The sequence below is a fragment of the Pan paniscus genome, chromosome 11 (genome assembly GCF_029289425.2).
Source record: "Pan paniscus chromosome 11, NHGRI_mPanPan1-v2.0_pri, whole genome shotgun sequence".
Lineage (NCBI taxonomy): Eukaryota > Metazoa > Chordata > Mammalia > Primates > Hominidae > Pan > Pan paniscus.
The window spans coordinates 69,049,226-69,075,790 of record NC_073260.2 but is presented as its reverse complement, the minus strand read 5'-3'; the positions used below and the strand labels follow the sequence as shown (position 1 = coordinate 69,075,790).

At 39.1% G+C, this 26,565-nt stretch overlaps 1 protein-coding gene across 4 annotated transcripts in view; it reads right to left on the bottom strand.

Annotated features, from left to right (window-relative positions):
* The window catches only part of CFAP95 (cilia and flagella associated protein 95), an 85,270-nt gene that overhangs the window by 33,348 nt on the left and 25,357 nt on the right, over nt 1-26,565 (bottom strand). For all 4 annotated transcript variants that reach the window (XM_003806362.4, XM_014346152.4, XM_055091884.2 and 1 more), the window contains 2 exons: nt 16,169-16,287; nt 14,873-14,941 (listed from right to left, as the gene is read on the bottom strand). In XM_003806362.4, the coding sequence (XP_003806410.3) occupies nt 14,873-14,941; nt 16,169-16,287 (188 nt within the window). The remainder of the gene's footprint in view (nt 1-14,872; nt 14,942-16,168; nt 16,288-26,565) is intronic.

Here is a 26,565-nt window from a genome sequence, read left to right as displayed (position 1 = left end):
TGTCTGCCTCTTTCTTTGGTTTCTTATTTCTTCAGCATTTGGGGGGTCGCTTTGTATATACAGCCCTTTCACAGAACAGGTGATTCAAGCTCACTGCAGACTTGAACTTCTAGGCTCAATTGATCCTCCCACCTCAACCTCTCAACATGCTGGGACCACAGGTATGAGCCACTGTGCCCAGCCCCCAGGCCTATTTTTTAGAGATCAACTTCTAAGAAGCTAGTGGGTAACAGGTGGAGAGGAAAGATGAAATGAAGGACAATTTGAATCAGATTTTAATCCTGATCCAAGCCCAGCACTTGTTAAGAACCCTAGCAGCTTTGCAAGATGTTCTCCCCTCCCACAAGAACACGGAACTGTGACCCAAAGCTTCCAGTTTCTGCTTTGCAACTAAGCAGTCATGGAGCCTTGAGAAAGTCTCTTAACCACTCTGCATTTAAACTCCTCCCATTAGTATCAGCCTCATAAATATTTATAGAATAAATGGATTAATTACTTAATGAGGAATTGAATTCTTTGGTTATTTTTGTGCTTTGATTTTCTCCTTTATACAATTAATACTCACCCAAATGACCTTGCATGATTGTTAAGCAGAATGGAATAATGGATAATGTGTGTGAAAGTACTCTGAAAGATATAGAGCACTATACACATTTAAGCATCAAAGATGATGCAATGTAGTATTTAGGTTGGTGCAAAAGTAACTGCAGATTTTCCCATTAAAAGTTAATGACACAGGCTCTGCAGTCAGACAGACCAGATAGGAGTTTAAAGCCCAGCTCTAGTGCTTACTGGATGAAAAACTTTTGGAAAGTCACTTTACCCCTCTGAGTCCTTTCTAATGAGGATTGTTGCAGTATCTATCTTAAAGAGTGAGCATTAAGTAAAATATGGCATGTAAAGCCCTTATCTCAGTGCCAGACACATAGTAAATGCTCATTAAGGTAGAAGAGAAAACTATACTGTAATGATATTAAACAGTGGGAGGGGTTGGTTATCTTTGTGTTTTAAATAAATTATTCAAGCTGCAGGTTGGAGAATGGAGTGAAAGGGAAAGATAAGGCAGAGGAGCCAGCTAGGATACCTTTGTTAGCAGCTGGGACAGATCAGTAATCTCTCTTGTGCTCCAGTCTCAAATATCCACATGCTATCTGATGTTGGCTCTTCCTCCTGACTTCACTGCCTCAGTGAATGGCCCCATCACCCTCCAATTGCCTAAGCCAGAAGCCTAGGAATCAATCTCAAGTCTGCTTTACCCCCGTAATTAATCAATCTTCAAGTAGGTGTCAATGCCTCTTTTTTTTTTTTTTTACTAGATCTAAAATCTGCACCCTTCTCCCCCTCCACATCACCATCACTTAAGGTCAGGCCCTTATTACATCTTGCCTTGATACGTTCAAGATTGCAATCTCAGTTGCCTACCAATCTGTTCTCTGTTTTCTAAACACAAATCTGATTATTCCTACCGTATGCTCAAAAACCTTTCATACCATCTACATGATAAAGTCCAAACTCAGCATGGCTTTCAGGCCCTGCTTTCTTAGCCCCAATATTTCTCTCCAACTTTAGCTGTCATCACTGCAAATTCTTGCTTTATGAACCATGCATGCCTCCCATAGGTCCTGCTCCTCCCTGCCTTTGTTTATTATTATTATTTTATTTTTATTTGAGACAGAGTCTCCCTCTGTCCCCCAGGCTGGAATGCAGTGTGGCAATCTCAGCTCACTGCAACCTCCACCTCCCTGGTTCAAGCGATTCTCATGCCTCAGCCTCCCAAGTAGCTGGGATTACAGGTGCGTGCCACCATGCTGGCTAACTTTTGTATTTTTAGTAAAGACAGGGTTTCACCATGTTGGCCAGGCTGGTCTTGAACTCCTGGCCTCAGGTGATCCTCCCGCCTCAGCCTCCCAAACTGCTGGAATTACAGGTGTGAGCCACTGCGCCCAGCCTCCCTGCCTTTTTTGTACATCCTTCATCCTCTGCCTAGGGTGCCCTTTCTCCTGTTGATCTGGCTGACTCCAATTCAGACTTCATGACTCAGCTCAGATGTCGCTTCTACCCAGAAGCCTTTCCTGACCTCCCAAATCTGAATTCAGTGCTCCCTTGCATCCTGTTTACCCCTAATGTGTTGTGGCATGTAGTTTGGCCCAATCAACACTTATTCCAAATTCCCTTCTCCCTTGTCTTTCTCTACTTAGAAGCTGAAAACAATCATGTAGCCATGGGTGGCCATGCCACAGTCCATAAAATAGATGTAGGATGAAGATCCTGGGGAGGGCTTCCCTTTATCTCTTTACTTTTTCACTTCTTTCTTTGTGGAACAGAATGGGGATTGGAGGCATAGCAACCATCTTGAGATCGCAAGGATGAAAGCTAGTTAATAAGACTTGTAAAGAAGAAACACAAAAAGATCCAAATTCTTGACGACATTGTTTAGGTGCCATACCAGTTTTGGACTCCTTGCCTTTATATTTCATGCCAGGTGACCAAATAAATGTCTTAGTTATTCAAGCTGCTATTAGTTAGGTTTCCTGTTACTTTCAGCCAAGCATATTCCTTGGCTGATACACAAGTATTAATTGGTTGTTTTTCTGTCTCATACATTAGACAAATGAGCTGATGTCTTTTTTTTCTATATTCCCGGTGCCTAACTCTTCTTAGTAAATAGTATGCAGTCATTAAATGGTTCTATTGAAAGAATTAACTCAGATATGTGGGACAAATGTAATTTCCTCAGACCTAATAGTTTTTAAAAGTCATTTGAAAGGACAATATAAGATTTATATGTTTGGGTAATAATTTAACTCCATAACTGTCAAATACAGAATCAAATTAAATACAGATAGCAGCAAAGACTTCTGAAGTTCTGGAAATTTCTTATTCCTGTGAAGCCACCTCTGTAACTCAAAGATGCATAGTACATTACTATTCACTGAGATCAACTGAAGACTTCATTTTAAGTAATTATAACTAATGATTTTCTATGACAACTACATAAACTTTAAATATTATGAAGAGTAATACTAATTATACTGGCTCTTTATTAATATACATGGGATTAAAGGAAATGTCAGGCTTAAATATAAATTCCACAGCCCTGATATTTAAAAAATCTTTGCCACTCAATTTGGGTTTTTTTTATTATTTTGAATCAAAACTGTACATCTTTAAAGCGCATGACATAATGTTTTGATATATATTTACATATTAAACTGATTTTACTACAGTCAAGCTAATTAACATATCCATCTCCTCACAGTTACCTTTTTTGCGATAAGAACAATTCAGACCTACTTTCTTATCAAATTTCAAGTATGTGACACATTATAGTCAACTATAATCCTCATGCTGTACATTAGATCTCTAGCGCTTATTCATCTTGCATGACCGAAACTTTGTACCCTTTGACTAGCATCTCTCTATTTCTCCCACCCCTCAGGTCCTGACAACCACCATTCTACTCTCAGCTTCTATAAATTCAATGTTTTAGATTCCACGTAGAAGTGAGATTATGCAGTACTTTTCTTTCTGTGTCTGTATTTCACTTAGCATTATATCCTCTAGGTTTATCTATGTTGTCACAAATTGCAGGATTTTCTTCTTTTTTAAGGTGAAATAATATCCATCAACGGACACTTAGGTTGAGTCTGTATCTTGGCGATTGTGAATAATGCTGCAATGAAGATGAAGGTACAGATATCTCTACAAGATACTGGTTCCATTTCATTTGGATGTGTACCTGGAAGTGTGACTTATAAATCATATTGTAGTTCTATTTTTTATTTTTAAGGAACTTCTGTACTTTTTTCCATAATGTCTGTACCATTTTACACACCCACCAACAGTGTTCAAGGGTTCTAATTTCTCCACATGCTTGCCAACGCTTATCTTTTGTCTTTTTGATAAAGTCATCCCAACAGGCATGAGGTGATATCTCATTTGAGTTATGATTTATATTTGCCTGGTAATTAGTGATGTTGAGCACCTTTTTAAATACCTGTTGGCCATTTGTATGTCTTCTTTGGAAAAATGCCTATTTAAGTCCTTGGCTCATTTTATCAGGCTTTTTTTTTTTTCTAATAAGTTGTACGAGTTCCTTGTAAATTTTGGATATTAAGCTCTTTTCAGATATATGCTTACAAATATTTTCTCCTCATCCATAGGCTGCCTTTTCATTTTTGTTTCTTTTTGTTTTTGTTTTGTTTTGTTTTGTTTTTTTTTTGGAGACAGAGTCTCACTCACTCTGTCACTCAGGCTGGAGTGCAATGGCATGATCTCAGCTCACTGCAACCTCTGCCTCCCAGGTCCAAGCTATTCTCCTGCCTCAGCCTCCCGAGTAGCTGGGATTACAGGCATGTGCCACCATGCCCAGCTAATTTTTGTATTTTTAATAGAGACGGGGTTTCACCATGTTGGCCAGGCTGATCTCATACTCTTGGCCTCAAGTGATTCACTGCCCTTGGCCTCCCAAAGTGCTGGGGCCACGACACCCAGCCTCATTTTTGTTTCTTTTGCAGTGAGAAGCTTTTTTTTGTTTGATGTAGTCTCATTTTTGTTTATTTTTTGCTTTTGCTGCCTGTACCTTTGATGTCTGTCCAAAAAAATCATTTCATTTCCAAGACCAATGTCAAGAAGGTTTTCCTCTATGTTTTATTCTAGGAGTTTTATGGTTTCAGGTCTTGCACTTAAATCTTTAATCCATTTTGAGTTGATTATTGTGCACATTGTTTTATTAGCTCATCAGTCCCCACAATTTGAACTGCTTGCATCTCTGATCGATTAGAAATGGCAAAAACTATACCTATAGGCTTAATATCAGAAGAAATGACCATATAAGCATGGTATTAAGAGATATGAAGGTTGTTTCAATTACCTATTGTTATGGCTTGAAAGTAACTTAAAATAACAACTATTTTATTATCTCTGATTATTCTGTGGAATGATTAGCTCAGCTGGGTGGTTTATCTGTTCCATGTGATGTTAGTTAGAGCTACAGTTGTCCAAAGGTTTGACTGGGCTGGATGATCCAAGACAGCTCATTCACATGGCTCCAGTTTGTTTTGACTATTGTCTGAGAGCTTCACTGGAGCTGTCAAACACAAGCCTTGATTCTCCTCCATGTGGCTTCTCCATGTGTCTTGGGCTTCTCACAGCATATCAGCTAGGATCTGAGAATCAGAAAGTAGAAACTACTATTTTTCTTAATGTCTGTAATCAGAAGTCCCAGGATATCATTTCTGCCACATTCTATTAATCAAAACCAGTCATAAGGCCAGCCCAGGTGCAGAGGGCAGGCAAATAACCTCAGCCTCTTGCTGGGAGCAGCAGCATGCATGTTTAGGGAGGGAAAAAAGTGCTGCAGCCATCTCTGCAAACTAGTGGCCACAAGATAAACCATATAAGCCTATCTTCATAATGCTAGTTTTAGGGCCTCACTGAGCACACCCAAAACTACAGAGAAACCTGACTTTCCACTTGGCAGATATAACTTGAATGGCTACTGTAATAAAGTTAGACTCAATAAAGACTTACAGGAAACAAAGAATGGTCTGAGTCAGCCATCAGCCCATCAGGATGCCAAAACTTCAGATCTAACGGGCACTATATCATGTGCTTTCACATACATTTTCTTATCAAATTATTTGAATTACAATGCAAGGATAGCGATAGAATAGGTTATTGTTACCCGCCATTAAAATATCCTTTGCCAAGGCACACAATCCAAGTTCCAAACCAAACTCATTAGGACCTGAGTCACAACCCCAAATACTAACACCAGATATCCCACCTCCTCGGTCATTTGGCTTCAACATACATCAGCTAAGGAGAGATATCCTATATGCAAGGATAACGCAAAGAAAAATTGCATTTAGGTTGACTCCGAAATTAATTCAGCAAACTTGCCAACTAGTAAGCCGTCACCACTCAGTACCAGCCAAGCTATCCATTCCAGGAAATTCAAGTTGGTGATAGGCACTCAGGTAGCATTCTTGCCTCACAGGGCAAAAATGTCAAGCCGGGACCTAGGCATGTCTAAGGAACCAGGAGCCCGGGTAGTTTAAGAAATGGAACATTTGATTTGAGAAATTTCAAAATGGATAAATAACTTTTCACCAGTATTTCCTTTATAAGCTTAGTGCTTGTCATGGCTAATTTTATGTGTCAACATAACTGGGCCAAAGAATGCCCAGATAGCCCAGATTCTGTCTGTATCTGTCCATCTCTTTTGCTAATCCAAAATAGAGTAGCTTTTGAATCAGTGGACTGAGTAAAGAAGATTTACCCTCACCAGTGTAGGTAGGCATCATCCAATTCATGAAGGGCCTGAACAGAACAAAAAGAGGAAAGGTACATTTTCTCTCTTCTTGAGCTAGGACATCCATTTTCTCTTGACCTTGGACATCTGAGCTCCTAGTTATCTGGCATTTGAACTCTGGGATTTACACCAGCAGGCCCACTAGTTCTCAGGCTTTCAGAATTGAACCAGGAGTTCCTTGGCCCTCCAGCCTTCAGACTCTAAGTGAATTGCACCACTGGCTTTCTCAGCCCTCCAGCTTACAGAAGGCAGATGGTAGGACTTCTCAGCTTCCATAACCATGTAAGCACATGATAAATCTCCTCATATATATCATATTGGTTCTGTTTCTCGGAGAATACTGACTAATCCAATGCTTAAGGCCTGGCCTGACTAAATATAGCCATTATTCTCTCCATGTTTACAAAGACAAGTGATGTTCAGGAAACTTAAGTATGTGCCAGAGGCCTCTTAGTTGGCCTATTATTGAGAGAAGCAGCATAGAGGAGTGGCTATGAGCTTTGGTATTAAACTATCTCAGCTCAAATCCTGGCCATTATCTCTGGCCAGCTGTGAGAGTTTGGACATGTTATTTACTTCTCTGTGCTTCTGTATTTCCCATCACAGAATTCAGATAATGATGAAACCAATTCATAGAGTTTTTGTAGGGAGTACTGAGTTAACATATATAAAACACTTAGAATAGTGCCTGGTACATAATAAGCATCATGTAAGTGTTTGCTTTTATTAGTATAAGTTATAGAAACCCAACTCAAACTTAATAGATAAAATTTAAAGGAAAATATCAGCTTGTATAAGAAGAATGTCATCAGAACTGTCTTTTCCCATATCTCTGCTTAACTTCATTTATACATAGATACTCCCACAGAAGGAGGATGTCCTCTATAACTTGCAAACTGGAGCAGGACAGGGCATCTTCCCTAGAACTCCAATAACTATCCTCTGAATAGCCTGGTCTGGATCTTGTGCCCAACACTTAGGCTTGTGGGGAGGTAGAAATGGGGAACAGAGTCAGCCATCCATAATATGGCCTAGTCAAATTACACTGAATAGGTGAGAGGATGTTGTCCTAAAGAAGAAAGCTGGCCAGACAAAAATGAAAGCTCCTACAATGAATAAGATGGAGAATCAAGAACTGAATTCAAGCCTGTCTCACTCTCATGGCCTTTCATCACCCCACTTTCCTCTTTGCATATTTTTGTTTTTATCCTCCTCCTCATCTGTATTAGTTCATTCTCACAGTGCTATAAAGAACTGTCCGAGAATGGGTAATTTATAAAGAAAAGAGGTTTAATTGACTCACAGTTCAGCATGGCTGGGGAGACCTCAGGAAACTTACAATGATGGTGGAAGGCACCTCTTTAGAGGGCAGCAGGAGAGAGAAGAGTGAGCAAAGGGGGAAAAGGCCCTTATAAAACCATCAGATCTGGTGAGAAGTCACTCACTATCAAGAGAACAGCATGGAGGAAACTGCCCCCATGATCCAGTTATCTCCACCCAGTCTTTGCCTTGACATGTGGGGATTATGGGGATTATGGGGATTATAATTCAAGATGAGATTTGGGTGGGGACACAAAGCCTACCATATCATCATCACCATAGGGTAACTTTTGAAGCTTTTTTTCTTCTGGAGAAATGTTCAACAACTGGGTAATATTTTACCAGGAAGCAAGCCACAGCACAAATGCATAAGTAGAAAACAAAATAAATGTCCTGTACTGTACTTTGAGAAAAGAAAAATCCTTCTTACTATTTACATGTAGTCCCTTTCCCCTGAAGAGTACCAAAGGTTTTATAGATGCTAATGTCTCAGAGAGAGGAATAAAAGGGAAGAATTTAAACTGCAGCTCAGGCTTGCTACTGCTACTATGAAGACCACTCCACACACATAAGGATAAGTGCTCCATCCCAACAATGAACACTTAACTGCCTGAACTACTTTTGGGCCTCATTTAACTTGCCCGTTTATGCAACTATAGATGCCTTTCTCCTAGAGCCATAAAATTTTAGAGTGGGAAAGGACTTTACAGATCATTTGGTTCAATCCCCTCATTTTCCAAATGGAAACAACTGGAGTCCAGAGAGGGCTATTAGGCAGCACACGGTCACGTAGCAGGTTTATTGCAGGCCTAGAAGTAGAACCCAGGTTTCCTATCCTATTTTTCTATACCATGTTCTTTCTGAAAAAAGCAAACACCCACACACACACACACATATACACACATGCACATACACACACACACACAATTTCCAAAAGCTACTTAGTGATCCCAAACACTATTAATTTCTTTCTTCTCCCATTATGTGGATTACATAAATGTTTGGATGAATTGTTGAAACGAGTCATTTATTATGAAATTTCAACAATATACGCTAATCACTACCACCAGGAGGCAATCAAATTTGGTAAAAACGACAAGGTGCAGTAGTGAGGGCTGACCTTGTGTGAGGTCTACCTCGGGTGCTTCTCCATCCTCCAGTGGGAACTCAGTACTCCTGGGGAGCCCTCAAACTCAGGGCCCCATGGACCTGCTTCTCACACAGCAAATACCCTGCCTGAACTGATTTTTCCCTATCAAAAAAACCTGACTTCTCCTGTGGACCATTATCCTGGGACCACACATGTTTATATGTGTATATATTTTTTTCCTTCCTTTTTTTAAAGAGAAAAAAAAGTGAAGTCAAGTGAAACAGTGGGAATAGAGAAGGAACTCTATGTATATATTTAAATGAGGGCTTCTGAGAAATAAGATTTTAACATAAAATTATATCTATTACTACATCTCCCTTTCAAAATTGGATCTGCTTGATACAGCTCTGGTTGTTGTTTGTTTTACTGGTTTGGTTTCTGATCGCTTGTTTAATGGTCGTAGACACAGCCCAGAGATTTGTACATGGAAAACCTTACTTCCTAGAATGAATTAGCTACAATCATCTGGTTCTATGGACAAATCATAAAATGATTTTGTATTAAATAATCAGATATACTGGGGCCTTTTGATAATTAGTGAATTTATTTTCCATGCCTCATAAAGAGTACTTTCAAATTAAGTAAAAGTTACTTGAGAATGCTTGAGAATCAGGTAGGAAGGCAAATAGAAACTCTTAAATTGACTTACTAACTATATTCATGTTCCCATCTACTTTTCCTATATGCCATAAAGGAAATGTGCCTCTTGTTACTTTTCTATTCCTCTACTGTCTCTACCCATATAACATAAGTTATCCATGTTAGAGACTCCTACACGTGCATCTGTATTATTAACAGTTTGAGACCAAATGGGCATTTTTGATGCCTGAGAGGTCTTTGAGCCTTCTTGACTCTCACTCTGCCCATCACAGGCCACTGTCAATTCCTTGGAGACTCACTCATGGGACTGAGACCAACTCTCAAGGAAAACAATAGCTTTGGTTCTAGACAAGCTCAATCGGGACTCGAAGTCTATAAATTTCATTTTTAAAGTTTAAGTCTTTGATATCACTATAATGTCATCTTAACTGTTCCCTATACTTCAATTTATTTTTCTCTATCTCCTCCATCTGTGATGCACATGGAAGGAATTATTCACAGAGCGCTTTTCTTTAGTTAAGGTCAGGAGTGACAAGTTCTGGTGGTGTCAAACATTCTAGCTGTTCTGATTTTCAATTAGTTTCATTGAGATGTTTGCTACCCACTTATGGAGGAAAGGTGTTATGTCTTCTTCACATTGGTCCAAAATAAAGTCAGTGGGATACAGGTTGAGTTATGAGAAAGAGAGTCAGTCAAATGCCATTTCAGTGTAATGGACATTATCTAAAACTTAAGGTAAGTCCATCAACCTAATGTCTCCTTAATAACAAAACTATACCTTATCCTGATTTTTCTCCCTTAACAGGTAACCTAAACCTTAAATTCACCTTATGGTTACAGTCTTTCTTTTATAACTTGAAGCATATTTTGGTCCATTGAGCAAATTCATTCTTATTCATTGCCTTTTAAAGTTGACATTTAACTTTCAGAGCTGTAGAGTTGGCAAGAAGCAAAATATTATTTAATATTCAGGAGAGCAGATTCTAAAACACCACAGCATTCTACTGTATGAAACATTCTATAATTAGTGTATATTAACTGAAAGAAAGAATTACATATGGAATTAGTAGGGGCCGGTTGAAGATGTTCATGTATTTATTTCCTTGTTAATACTCATGAATCAAATAAAACAAATGAGTAATTCTAGCAATTCAAACTAATAAGGGCTGATTTTCTAAAAGAAACTATGTCTTCAAATGCATTTACCAAAAAGAATTGAGAACAAATTTTGGCTCTAAAGGCCTTGAACCCCTAAATCAAATAAGATAGGAATTAGCCAAATCCTCTTCTATTATAATTTGCTGTTCAACGTCAGAAATAATTAATCTATTAACTCAGGAGATAATTGTGGTGTATTTGCTGCAGGTTAGGCTCTCTTTAGGCACTGGGGACAGAATTGTGATAGTCTTTCCCTTCAGAGCATTGAATTTAGCAAGAACAAGAAGAATGCAAACAATTGCAACAAATATTAATAGTGTTAGCATAAAAGAAGCACACAGTGCTATGGGCACCCACAGTGAGGGACCTAACCAAGTTATGGGGAGTGGAGTGGCAGTAGGTATGGGAAGGTCCTCTAGAGGAGGTTGCAGATCAGGTGAGACTTGATAACATCAAGTCTCTGATAACTCTGATAACATCAGAGTTAAGATGAACATCGAATCTTGCTTCTTCAAAAAGCTCCACTAAAACCACAGTAAAGAGACTTAAGAAAGTGTTTTTTTTGTTTTGTTTTGTTTTTTGACCGATAAGAATATGGAGAACAGGAGAAAGGACAAGAGAAACAAATTTTGGGAACTGAAGAGAAGACTGACATGTGGTGCCTGACTTAGCAGAAAGCTGAATGAATCCTAAGTCAGCAAAGGCCTGTGGGGAGAGCTATCTGAAAAACAGGTGTTGCTCCAAAGCTCTTCCCCAACTGCCAGGTAACTGCCCCTCCCCTCCCTTAGCAGAAAGCTAGAAATTTATTCATCTGTAGGGTAAGAGAGTCCTTAATCAAAAACACAATTCAATTCAGTGACCATACATAATGCAGTATTCATACTGATGTCCCAGTCCAATTGCTTGCTCACTCTAAGAACACAGGCATCAGCCCACTCTTCACCCTTCAGAAGGGAGATTGAAGAGGCTTATCTGGAAATATGACCAGCCCAAAAGGACAGGCTAAAATAGAGTATGCCAAATAATGCTCTTTCAGTCAACAACAGGCTGTACAGTATGTACTATGAAGACTCCATACGATTATAATGGAACTGAAAAATTTCTATTGACATTGTTGCCTTTGTATATCATAGCACAATGCATTACTTACATATTTGTGGTGATGCTAGTGTAAACAAGACTACTGTGCTGGCAGCTATATAAAAGTGGAGCATATACAATTATGTACAGTATATAATGATACTTGATAACAATAATAAACAACTGTTACTGGTTTATGCACTTACTATACTATGCTTTTTATTACAGTTTTAGAGCATATTTCTTCTACTTATTTAAAAAAATGTGAACTGTAAAACAGCCTCAGGCAGGTCCTACAGGAGGTATCCAGAAGAAGGCATTGTTATCACAGGAGATGACAACTCCATGCATGTTATTGCCCCTGAAGGCCTATCAGAAGCTCAAGATGTGGAGGTCGAAGACAGTGATATTGATGATCCGGACCCTGTGTAGGCCTAGGCTAAGGTGTGTGTTTGTGTCTTTGTTTTTAAGAAAAAAGTTTTAAAAGTAAAAAAAATTGTTTAATAATAAAAAGCTTACAGAATAGGGATATAAAGAAAGAAAATATTTTATACAGCTATACAATGTGTTTGCGTTTTAAGCTAAGTGTTGCTAAAAGGGTCCAAAAGTAAAAAAAAAAAAAAAGAAAAGGTATAAAGTAAAAAAGGTGCAACAAGCTAAGGTAAATTTCTTTTTGAAGAAAGGCAAATATTGCTGATGTATTTTTCATGTTTGACTTACCCAAATCTCATACTGAAATGTGATCCCCAATGTTGGAGGTGGGGTCCAATGAGAGGTGTTTGGGTCATGTGGGTGGATACCTCATGAGTGGCTTGGTGCCCTCCTTGCAGTAAGGAGAGTTCACATGAGATCTGGTAGTTAAAAAGACCCTGGCACCTCCTCCCCTCTCTCTTGCTCCCGCTGTTGCCATGTGACATTCCTGCCTCCCCTTCACCTTCTGCCATGAGTAAAAGCTTCCTGAGGCCTCACCAGAGGCCAAGCAGATGATGATGCCATGCTTGCATAGCCTGCAGAACTGTGAGCCAAATAAACCTCTTTTCTTTATAAATTACCCAGTCTCAGGTATTCCTTTATAGCAATGCAAAATGGACAAATGAAATTGTTTTATAAATTTAGTGTAGCCTAAGTATACAGTGTTTATAAAGTCTACAGTAGTATTTAGTAATGTCCTAGGCCTTCACATTCATAGACTCTCTGCTCACTCATGGACTCACCCAGAGCAACTTCCAGTCTTGCAGGGTACATGCATGGCATGTGCCCTATACAGGTGTACCATTTTTTATCTTTCATTCTGTATTTTTACTGTACTTTTTTATGTTTAGATATGTTTAGATACATAAATACTTAACACTGTGTTATAATTGCCTACACTGTTCAGTACAGTAACATGCTGTACAGGTTGATAATCTAGGAGCAATGGATTTTACCGTCTAGCCTCAGTGTGTAGTAGGCTAGACCATCTGGTTTGTGTAAGTACACTCTATGATGTTCACACAACGATGAAATCACCTAACAACACATTTCTCGGAACATATCCCCAACATTATGCAATGCATGACTGTACTGGTACTAGGGCTTCTCTGAAATAATGACCCACCTAGATTCTTCCAGGGAATCTCCAAGGCAGTAAGCCTCACTCACAGGCTCGGAGCCCCATCTCTTAATCATGAGCAGAGGATTGATTAGCAGGTGCTTGAGGAAAATGTCTCTAGCGTGGAAGATGGATACCATACAAACAAATAAAGAACAGAAACAAAAGGCATCTTGGAGAAAACAGAAAGTATGCATGGGGAATAAAAAAAATTTTAAAGCTATCATTAAAACTTTCATTAACATCTTCAGATAGAAAAGAGAAGATACTGAAGTCATGAAACCAAAAAAAAAAAAATCCTATAAAAACAAAAGGATTCAGAAAACAGAAAGATAATTCAATGGTAGAGTTGAAGAAACAGAGAGGAAAGTAGATAGTAAAGATAAAAAAGAAAAGATGAGAAAAGACAGGAAAGTTTTAGGATCAGGACGAGAAATCCAACATTCAAATAAAGGATTTCCAAAAGAGAAAACAGAGAAAACACAATAAGAATAAAATAAATCAAGAAAATTTCTCTGAACTGATATGAGTTTATAAACTGAAAGGTTCACCATGTCCAGCAGAGAATTTAGTACGTATGCATCAGTTACTGCTCTAATTGTTTGACATATATTAACTTGCTTAATCTTCACAACAACCCCACAATGCACAATGCAATCCTTAGAATTTTTTCATGCTTATAAGTGTATTTCCACATCACTTACCTGTACATAATGAAAGTTGATGTTTAGAAAGATGAGTGAATAAGAACTTTTTCTTTTGTAGTAAGAATTCATGCTTCCCTGCCAAAACAAACTTATCTCTTATATCAGTAAAAATAGTCTCTTGCTGTAAAGTCAGTTCTCTTTGTTCACAGTAATGTTCTATGAAGTTGCTGCAAACTCTGAATTAGCAAATATTGAACCATTGATCTTAGGGGAAATATAGGGTTAGGTTCCTGCAAGCCTCTGGTCACATTTTCACCAATCGATCAATATAAAACTTTGTTTTATGACTGTTTCTGCTTAAAGACATCTTATTTTTTGATTTATCACCTTTGAATTTATGACCAACAACACTGCAACTCATGCCCGAATCAAGCTTGTCTAACACATGTGTTTTCTCTGAAAGGCACATCACAACCTTCTTGCTCTAAGGAACACGGCAGCACTTCAACACCATGCTTGAGGGATGTCTTAAACAAGATCACCAACAAAAAGCATAGGAGTTAGAAAAATGTGTCACTGAATAGACTGTGAAAAGAACACGTTTATAGAATGAGAGCTGAACCAAGAAGGCAGGGCATCACCCTGTTCGACCTCAGTTGGGATTGTGCACATCTGGTGCCTTCCCTTTTTTACCACTCTGCATATGTCCACAAACGACCACGACAGAACCACGAGTATTGACTTGTAGGATACAAATAGGTAAATTTTACAGAGAAGAAAAATTTACAAATACAGGATCTGCAAATAGTGAGGATTTACTGTTTTATTATTATGGTTATTAATGTTGTGCGTGTGAAAGGAGAAAATATTTGGTTAAAGGCAAGTCGAAGATGTCATGTAAAGGGCATTTTGTTGACCTTGGCTCACCCTGTCATACCTTTGCCCCTGCAAACAAACCTTCTGAATCAAGAAACATTTTGTACAGTTGTAGCAGTTTAGGGACTACTAACATTTTGCTCCGATCCGGTGGATGTCTAGGAAAGACAGCTCCAAAACCTGTGGCAGGCAATCCAGTGACCCTAAAACAAGATAACATTTTTTAGAAAACTTGTTAGAGTGTAATGTGTAAACTTTCAAAGCCATGTAAAACTAATTTAGGGGCTGGGCTCAGTGGCTCACGCCTGTAATCCCAGAACTTTGGGAGGCCGAGACGGGCGGATTGCCTGTGCTCAGGAGTTCAAGACCAGCCTGGGCAACATGATAAAACCCCGTCTCTACTAAAAATACAAAAAAAATTAGCCGGACGTGGCGGCATGTGCCTGTAGTCCTAGCTACTCGGGAGGCTGAGGCAGGAGAATTGCTTGAACCCGGGAGGCGGAGGTTGCAGTGAGCCAAGATCATGCCACTGTCCTCCAGCCTGGGCAGCAGAGCAAGACTCCAGGTCAAAAAACAAAACAAAACAAAAACTAATTTAGGGTTAGATTTTTATGATGATTACTTTTTAAAGAGTTTTCATGTTTGCAACTTTTATGAACTTTGTAAAACAAAATGTCTCAAGTCAATGGAATTTTTAGCATTTTTGTCATTATTTTGACTGCATTTTTCAACAATTACAGTATAAGACAAAGGCTATGTGTCATACACTTCGATGGGGAGGCACTGTACCAGGATGCAGGATGACAACTATGATGAATAAAGAGTTTCTATCCTCAAAGAACTCTCTATTCCTGAGGAAATGCCTTCATATAAATAACTAGAATGCAAGTCCAACTGTCATGTAGGACATAAAATACTCAGAGAACAAAAATAGAAAAGCAATTAATTCTGATTAATGACAGCTTACCTAATTCTTACTGCATGTCAGTCAATACTTCTATGCACACTTCATACTTTATTTCATCTAAATTTCATAACAACCCTAAGAAGTAGATGCTTTTGTAATTCCCATTTTACAGGTGAACAAGCTGGGTTATAAATACCAAATAACTTTTACAGTAAATTGTAGAGCTGGGGTTCAAACCTGATAGTCAGAACCCTGGGCCAGAAAAAAAAAAAAACACACATATAAAGAGGAAATGGCATTTTAGCTGGGCCCAGAATAAGTAGAGAGTTGATTGGTAAACAATTGACGAAAAGAAACTCCCAAACAGAGAGAACAGCATGAGCAGAAAGCATGGAAGCTTGAGACGAATGTGCTTGATGTGTTCCTTTAGTGTGGAACTGGGGTCACTATACCTTTTTGCTACTTATACAAGTCCTTTCTGCATGTCCACATTCTATAAAGTAAAGAAAAGTATTAAGAATACCTTTCGATAATCCCAGAGCTCACTGTTTCCTCATTCAATAAAGCCTTGCTCTTCATTTCAGCCCATTCTGTGTTTAAACACATTTGTGACAACTTTTCATGTGTTTCTGATGTCCAAATCTGGAAACATAGAAGCCACATATAAGAAAAATGAATTTTCACTAAACATGGTCAGTTACTAAAACATGTTTTTATTGAAGTACATTCTGATTTTAATTGTTGCCTCTAGTTGACATTAAAAATAAGTAATAGATCATAGCTGTCAATTATTTCATCATAAATATGTAAAAATAGCAATTACTGGATGCTGTTGGGAAATAAAAAGCAAATTGGTTGTTTCTATGAAACAGAAAGAACTGCATTCAATTAAATATACTAACTCTACCTACTTTCTATTTCCTTCTTTATCCTTTTCAGGGTTGGTATATTTTAAATACCCTAAGTAGGAAAATGTTTGTAGCAATCACTTTGTAAATCACAAGGACTTCAGATATCATCATCATCATCATCATCATTATTATTCACTCTGTCATACAGCATAATTCAATTAATTACTAAGCAATTATTGCGATGTGGAAAAATCTGCAAACTATAAGATGTACTCAAACCAATTGCAGAAACATCAAGGGTAGCATCTCAGGGATCAAAGGAACAAAAATGGATGTAAGGGATTCAATATTTTCTCCATACAAAACTCTAGAAGATCATGAAGCTGGAGGTTCAGAGCCAAGAACCAGAACTCATCACCAAGAAAATCCATTACTTTATCTGAAAGACTAGATTCCCCAAGATATTCATGAAGCCTCAGAATACATTAATACCACTAGACTTTCTGTTGTTGTTGTTGTTGTTGTTGTTTAAAGAGAGACCACTCTTTAGAAAACCAGAGCCTTCAACTGCAAGAGTATCATGGCTATAGTCAGACGCTTTGGGTCCATTTTGCTTTAGTAATAAGATTTTTCTATAACCAGGAGTCTAGCCTACTCAAAACCATTTTTATTAAGTCTCTGGTGCTGGTTTCCTGGTCTACTCCATGGCTCTCTAGATCCTTGGCTTCTCAGAGCACTGCTCTCCAAGACCTCAACCTCCTGAATAACTATCCTCCCAGCCAAATTTCCCAGCTTTGATCCATATACCCTTAGCTCAACTACTCTTCTTCTTAGATGTTCAGGTTTCAAAGTTGATGGTAGGGGACACTACATTGGGTCTTATTTATTTTAACAGCAAAAAAAATCTTTTGAGAAAAAATTAGTAGCCACCATTTTGTTTGAAGGTATAAGATTTACCAAAAAATTAAGCTTAGATTGCTTCTCAGCCTTTTGGCTAAGATCAAGTGTAAAAATTAAGCTTAGATATGCTCTGATGATTTTTAACAGTAAAACATTTCAGCAAATCAACCAACTCTTTGAAAATCATATGAAACAAAGATATTGCCAAACATAAAATAGAGGAGTAAAAGGAAACAGATAATCATAGCATTAGTGGAGCAGAATGAGTGCTTATTCTGTGCCAGACAATGTACTAAGCACTTTAAATGCATTATTTCAACACCTTCTCAAAGCAACCCTCTGAGTGTTATGTATTAATATTAATCATGGTCTCAGAAGGGAAAGACAATCAAATTGGGAACTGAGGAGAATTTAATGAAGGATCTCTTTATAAACGTGTGGGAACCATTAAGAAAATCAACACTATTGAAGCACACTGAGGATAGCAATAGTGGAGAACCTTGAGGGTAGAACAGTTACTGTAACTCAGAACAACCTACAGCTCTAGTGAGGGTCACCTGATAGTTGTATCAACCTACTCAGAACAACCTACAGCTGTAGTGAGGGCCACCTGATAGTTGTATCTTTCATAACAGAAACCCAGCCACTGCCAAACCATGGTCCTACAGGGAGGAAATCACAGAAATAAATGTCCAAGCTCCCTCTCCTCCCACCTCTGGTCACCTGCCAGTGCCTCCCATGGGCCCACCCAGTGGAAAGCCAGAAGGCAAGGAGCTCATTGCAGCCAACCCTAGAGGTCAGCCTCCTTGGCACAAAGCAGGGTGAGAAGAGTGGAGAGTGGATCTGGAGGTGCAAATGAAGAACACTTGGTATAATTTATTTCTGTTTTAAAAAAGGGAAAACTAAGGCTGGAAGGGATTAAATAATGCCCAGGCAAATCAGCTAGAAAGTAGAAGCTCCACTATTTAAGACTCATGCAGTCTGCCTCATTCATTCATCCATCTATCCACATCTATTAAGTGCCAGGCATCATACTAGGTTCTACAACTAGATTTGTAAACAAACTCCAGAGGCTATACTAGCTATAGCATAGTAGGTTATAGTAAATCATGGGGATAATGGTAATAACAGCACATGGCCAGAAACTGTTCTAAATATCTTCACATTAAATGCTTGTGACAACTCTACAATTCTCACTTTACACATAAGGAAATGAAGACATGGAAAGTTTGAGACTCGACTTAAGTTACAACCCTGTAAGTGGTAGAGCCAAGAATTAAAAAGAAGCCATCTGACTCCAAAGACAACTCTTAACTTCTGTTTCCTATACCAGCGGCAAATGTTATCTCCCAATATTAGATATTCCTTCTTCATCATCAATAGAATCCCCAAACTTTAGCTGGGTGCCTGGTGTTGCAGACCACATTTTTCAGATTATTTTACACTTAGATATGATCAGTGACTGGTTCCGGACAATTAAGCATAAGTGGACATAGTTGTTTCCTTGGAAAGAACTTCCAGGGAAAGTCCTTCTTTTGTTTTCCTTCTTGCTGCCTGGAATGGGGACAAAATGACTGTTTTCCAGCAGCCATCTTGGGTCCTACCCAAGGATGGCAGAGCAGAAAACTGGAAGGAATTGGTCTCTGACAATACATAGAACTTTCATACCAGTCCTGCTATCCTCCAGACCCTTTACATGAAATAATACAACCCTATATGAACAGCCTCTGTTGATTTTCAGTGTCTGTTGCATGTAGGCAAACCTAATCCTACACCATCTTAATGTGAAAAAATCACTTTGGTGCAGAAATGTTCATAACCTGACATAAGGATGGTACTTCATAAAAGCACTTCCATATGTTTAAAAGTCTTTTGGGCTTTGTGTATATGTATATCACAGACTGGAGATTGGCAATTTGGTATGTGAGATAGCTAAATTAACACAGCACAAACTCACAGGATAATCACTAAAATTTCCATTTAATTTACATAATAAAATCTAGCTTGAGAAAATTATAATATAGAAAATATCTAATGGATAGAGGAAGCTCATTTCATAATATCATTCCTATTCCCTGTTTTCCTGAGTACAAATTATTTTTAAATCCCAATTTCTGTTCTTCTAGAATGAATTCCCATTTGTGCTGCACTTATGGGAAGTAAATCCAGTAGACACATAACCTGCGTGACTGGTACAGGGAATGAAGAGAACACTTATGACTTCTCAGGTTATATATTTCAGGTTGGCCAGACTATTCTGCTGAGGATGACTTACCCTTGGCAGAATCTCTTATGGCAAGATTCATTTTAGATAATCCCCAATTGACAATTCTTTCCTGGGTTCTTTACAGGCACCCAGAAAGTATATTCCTCTGACCCACAGTGAAGGAAGCTGTATTGGTCTGTTTTCATGCTGCTGATAAAGACATACCCAAGACTGGGTAATTTACAAAAGAAAGAGGTTTAATGGATTTACAGTTCCACTGGGCTGGGGAGGCCTCATAATCATGGCAGAAGGCAGTGAGGAACAAGTCACATCTTACATGGATGGCAGCAGGCAAAGAGAGAGAGTGTGCTTGTGCAGGGGAACTCCAGTTTTTAAAGCCATTAGATCTCATGAGACTTATGCACTATTACAAGAACAGCATGGGAAAGACCCGCCACCATGATTCAATTATCTCCCACTGGGTCCTTCCCACGTTATAGGAGCTACAAGATGAGATTTGGGTGGGGACACAGAGCAAAACCATATTAGAAGCTCAGGTACTTCTCACGTCAAGCTTTTCCCTCTGATGCCACAGGCTGCTTCTGGAACCCTCCAGTCTGTAGCATTTTGTCAAGCATGAGTGAGACCCCAGTGCTTCGAGTTCCCTGGGTGGTATCATTGAGGCCCCACTCTCAGGGTGGAAATTAAGGAGACACACTTCCCACCCCTACCCCTTAAGAGATTAGAGGGGTGGGATTCACAGCATGCACACTCTCTCCAGACAACTCCTCCAACTGCTAAATTATTTTGACAAGATCTGTTTGATTTCAACCATTTTTGTTTGTTTGTAAATCATCAAGGTGAATGAGACACCAAGCAGCTCAAAACTCAGTTACCGCCCAAATAATTTGCATGTTCTGCATGAGTGGGTTGGCATCTCACTTACTTGGAATAAAGGAGGAGCTGGCATCTATTATCTTAGATCTTCAGTCATAACTAAGGAAGAGTCTTATTTTAGCCTGTTAAGCAGCATTCCCCCTACCAACTGTAGCTTTTCTGCACCATTGCCAAAAAAAAAAAAAAATACAAAGGCTTGATTATCTTTTAAAATCATCACAAAGACCATACTTATTTCTCAGAAGTTTTGTCCTTGGAAATCCTGGCTGTTTTCACATCTAGGTTAACTCAGCAGTGCCATGTAAAGATTCTAAAGGATCCGAGAGAGGCCTCTGCAAATAAAACTGCTATTATTTTGAACAACTGAGACTCATAGGGTGCAATCAGAAAAATAATTTTATTGTTTTCCACAACTACCTCTTCAAGCAAGCTTTTATGAGCTTCTTCCTTCTTCCTCTTCTTTTTTTTTTTTTCTCTTTTTTTAGAAAAAGGGTCTCACTGTCACCCATGCTGAAGTGTAGTGGCACAATCATAGCTCACTGCAGCCTCAAACTCATGGGTTCAAGCAATCCTCCTGCCTCAGCCTCCCACGTAGCTAGGACTACAAACGTGCACCACCACACCTGGCTTACGGGATGCTCCTTTTCCTGTCTCTAGCAGAAATAAATTTATAACAAGTCTCATTTCTTCATGATCACTCTGAGATAACAAAACCACTTCTTGTCACAAAATAGTCTCAATTAAATATTTAATATTAGTAAAATAAACACAAAAGGCTCTTCTAGTTGTCTGGGGGAAAGGAAAAGCAGAGCAGGTGGAGAAATAAAAAATTATCCAACCCGGCCTACCCTTCACACTCACTTCCCTCTGCAGACTTACCAGCCTAGAGCAGGCTGTAGCTGGAGGAAGAGAAAAGCTTTAACTCTAAATGAAATTCATCATTTTGATGAAATATTTTACTTATTGAAATGGGACCAATAGGCTTCTTATTATCTGAGATTGACCATAAAACCTAAGGAAGCTGCACAGCATTTTGTCCAAGCATAAAGGAAGAACCGATTCCAGAAAGCAGGGTAAATAGGCAGTGGAGGCAAAAAATATGGATGTGTGTGTCTCTGCATGTTTGTGCATGCAGGTGTGTGTGTATGTACGTGCACATGATTGCCCAATTCAAGTCTCATTTGTTCAACATAACAGTTACACCTGCTTAAGCAAACTAATATAAATGAAAAATTAAAGTCTAGTTTCTGTAAGAGTTAAATTAGGGCATGATTACTGATGTAGAAAAGGAGCAGCAAATGAAAGTGATGGGATCAAAATGCTGGGTGGCCTGCTTTCATTCCCATCCCAAACGTCTGGAAATGACAGAGAAGATATTTGCTAGAATAAATAGACTCAGAGATGCAGCAGAAAACAAGGGAAGTACACTCAGTGGGCCAAAATTGATACGGAATTCCTAACACAGGAAAGCCAGATGTCATTGTGGTGATATTGGAAAAGCTGATCCAAAGTTGTTCCAGGAGAGAATGCTGAAACCTGTGACATCAACCACAAGCTCCAAGATTATGGAGACAGGAAGCAAGAAGAGACCCTAGCTCAACAGCCTACTATCCCCAAACATCTTCCTTTCCCCTGCAATGGCATTTAAAATATTCCATTTATAAACATTTGATCCATATACCCCTTTCAGGTGCTTAGATATGAATGCAAGAAGCATCTATAAGATTATAAGATTATGCTGGTCAAAATACTATCCTACAATGTCAAAGAAAAAAATACTTGAACCAATTAAGTAAATAATTGAATTTTCCATATCTGGTATAATTATATCCTTTGTATCCCTTTTAGGACATTAGTTTTCAAATGTCATATTTTTATTCACTAAAACAGCTCAGATTTAGGCTTATTTGGCTATTCTTAATCTATTCATAAAATGAATGCTAATATACTTTTGTACTATTCATTTATTTGCCATTTTTAAATCCAAAATATCTGTGATGCTGTTAATATTAGCCTAATTTGCTCAACAATGTTGTCCTGTTAGTTCCAAAAATGCCTTGGCATTTAGCCACTAGCTGTATAAGAAAAATCTGCTTAATAAATTGCTCATGTATTTCTTTGTTCATTTATGTCTGACAAGTTCTCAGCTTCTATGACACAGCATCATATGTGTTCTGTACTTAATCCTTCTAGGTGTATGGGATTCAACATGCACCCCTTTCTCAGAAGTGGTCTTTCTTTGGCCTCCCAGTGGCTCTCACTTTAGTATCAGCCTCACATGCTAGGAAGGTAACATAAGTGATTGTGATAGGGCCTTTGGTAGTGTTGTGAGGATCCTTGGGTGAGAGGCTTTACAAGTTGAAGCAATGATGATAGACATACTCTTGATGATTTTAGTTTTCATGGAATTCACCTGGGTAGAGATATGTAGCACCTGAATAAAGTCCAGGTAAAAGACTGTAGTTTAGAATGCTATTACCCACTAAGCTTAGAATAAGACAATCAGGGCAAACCCAGTGGCTTGAATTACTGTTCTCCTGTGAATCTATTTCCCCAATGGCCTCACTTGGCCTCCTGAAACCTGAGGGACCATTGAAGTAGGAAATCAATTATCCCACCATGGAAACCTGAATGGTGTGTTTCCAGATTCTGCCAAGAGATGGTTCCTTTAGGATTCAGCTCCAGAGCTTCAAAGGAAACCATACCCAAACCTCCTTCCAACCCATTTCAGTTCAGGTACACCTCACAGCATCCTGATGTTCTTCCTGTCATAGCATCCATCATACCCTTTGCCACCGTGGTTATGTGTTCCCATTTCCCCTAGGAACCTATGAGTTCCTTATATACAGGCACCAATTTTTGAATTATGTTTCTCACCCTAGCACTTAGCATTATGCCTGGCAAAGTAATGGGGCCTCAAAAAATGTTTGTTGAATGTAGAACTTCTTCCTTTTGTCCTCTTCCCTTTCTCCCTCCTCCCCTTCCTCCCTCCCTTCCTTCTTTGTTTCCTTCCTTCATCCCTTCCTCCCTCCCTTACTTCATTTCTTCCTTCTTCCCTTTCTTCCACAAATACTTATTGAGCATCCACTATGTTCTAGGCACTGTTCTAGGAACTGGGGAGAAAACAGGGAACAAAATAGACCAAAGTCCCCACTTTCATAGAGCTCGTATTCTAACAGGAGGTGACAAACGATTAATAACTAAATAAGTCTAAAATATGTCCAGCAATGTAAGTGTCATGAAGAAAACTAAAGTAGGGAAAGGGGATAGAGAGATATGATAAGAATGGAATACTCTTTTACATACAAAAGGGCAACTGGCTTATTGAACAAGTGGGACTTATAAGTAGGTACAATCAGAAAACAAATCTATTTTTCCTCCATCACTGCCCATCCACAGTCATTTAGAGGACTAGTTCTTTCTCATGCTCCTTGATGAAATATAAAACAGGTCCCAGGGCGTTTCTGGTGACTCTCAGATAATACAAAACTTCTCTGGCTACTTTTGTCCCAAGAGGATTTTCACTGAGGTAATTAAAATGCCAGTCCCATATAATAGCCAAAACTTCAAACTTCATGGGAAGATTCTCATTCCTCCACCTTGGGGCTGCTTTGGCCTGGCCCACTATACTGGGAACAGGGGGCACAGTTGGCTTCTTCTCAATTATACCACTTGGACTTCTTCCCTATTCCCCACCTCCCTCTATCTCCTTGGGGACTGATGCCAAGGATGTGTGGAGATGAGGAAGAGAGAGAGGTAAATGTGGGAATGGCAGAATGTAATCTTGCTTTGGTTTCCCCTGGGTATGCTTATCTTTGACCCTCTCTGGCACTGGTGAATGTTCCAAGGTGACTTTCTTGGGAGGTTCTGGTAGACTTTGGGATCACCTCTGGGAACATTGAATGGAATGTCCCATGATAGAACATGCCTCTGGCTAGACTTAAATGTCTTGCCTCAGCTCCTGGAAACCCAGTTAGACGCCCTCCCATCTCTCCTTTTTTTCCTTCTACAAATATTTATTGGGCACCTACTATGAGATGCTGTTCGACAGGCTCTGAAATGACTCCATGTCATTTTCTTCTTCCCCATGGTCCACAATGGATCCACAAGAGGCACATCTGGGACCGAGGATTCACACACCGTTGCTCCACCTCTAGAGGAGCTGGCTCCCTCTTTCTGCTCTGCTTCCTCTGACCAGTCACCAGAGTCTTGTGTCTAACTTTGTGAGGCACACAAGGGTCCTTGCAGATAAGACTTAGAGCACACTCTTTCCAAAATCCTCTCTGTACTATCAAACTCCTCTTGAGGCTTCTTGCATTTCAATTCTCTTATATCCCTCATGTGAGTGGGAGCCTATTAGCACCATCTTCTTTGAGGATCTTGCATAAATGACCTAATTCTTTACTTCGGCACATGAGGCTATTGTTCTGTTCTTAGACTTTTAGAGCCTTAGCCAAAACGTAGACAAAAGTAAGTCCCATTTTAAACTCTGCTACAAATAAATGATGCTCACATTAGCTCCTGCAGCAGCATTTAAGGACAAGGACACCCTCAATCAGCTAAATGAAAGTGCGGTGGACGTACAAAGCAGCCACTCAGCAGCAATCTTGCAAAAAAACCAAAAATGTTAAGAAGGCATTCAGAAGGGGAAACAGATGGGAATAGGGCTAGCCAGCATGTGTGTGGACATAATTCAGGAAATAGGACAGAAGTTATGGCTAAGATGTAAGAAATCAAAGCCCCAACACATATGCAGTGAGATATACAATATCCAAGCCAGAGCAAAAAATAATCAGGTCTATTTTCTACAAGGAAGGTGCAGTGTAGCGGGGTAAAAAGGCCAGCACACTAGACGTGGAAAAGTTTGGTACTCCAAGAGGCAGTTTGGAAAAGTCTCTAAGATCTTAGCATTTAGAGCCAGAGAAGAACAATAGATTTTAATTTTTAATACACTTTCTAGCTGTTTGACTTTTCACCAGTGATTAAACTTCACTTGTTCTCAGCTCCCTCATTTATCCAATGTGGATCACGCATGATACCTGCCTGAAGAGCTGTCCAGAGAATGAAATGAAGCACTTTTAATGGAACCATCTTGTTGAATTGATCCTATTGCATCAATAGGATGCAATCATAAAGCAATTTCATTTTTAATCAAACTGCCCCTTCCCTCCCACAGCAAGTTATTTCCTTTTGTTTAATAAAAGTCTTAGGCAAGTCTCTTCTTGACCACTACTGTCCCTGCCCTGAGGGCAGTGCACTCCCTCTTTCTGCTGTGCCATATCAGGCATGACCTCTCACATTTAGGTTTTTAGGCATGTGACTGGACCCCGTGTCCTCTAAATTCCAGGACATACATATTAATCTCTCTGAGTGGTTCCCTTGAAACCTCTCTCAACTGGAGAAAGAGAGGCATAGAACCCACAACTACATGAATACTCTTTTAACTCTTCAGTCCCTTGTCTTCAAGGACATAACTACTCATACTGGTTTAATCTAATTTAGTCTCTTAGCAGGTCCTGCCTAGGTGGCCCAGATTCTTGCTTTAAGGCATGTGGTTCCTGCCAACTATCAAGATTGTCTTTAGGCCTTTACCAAAACTCTGTGACAACAGGAAGAAGGACTTGCCCATCCTCTTGCTATATCCAGCCTCACACCTGGCATGTGAAGGTGTGGGGGCTTGGCGCCAGTATCCCCTCCTTTTCTTTGCACTTGGGACCTTGGGTGAGTCATTTAAGATCTGTAAGTCTAGGTTTAGAACTAAATAATAATATATTTCTTGACAGCTTTATAGCTTTGTTGTGAAGAATGAAAAACAAGATGGATGAGCCAGTGCTTTATACACAGAAAGTCTATAGGGAAAAATGTAAATTGCTATTAAGATAGAGAATAGCAGTTCCATCAGAAATAGTGATTCCTCAGTCTATTTTCTTTTCTATTGAATACACATTCCAAATCTGGCAGGTGGAGGACAGGGTTTCAATGGCCATCAAAAAAAGACATACAGACAGTAAATACTACTATTTATTTACACATTCTCATTAAACCTGAGGCTTGACCACTGTAACG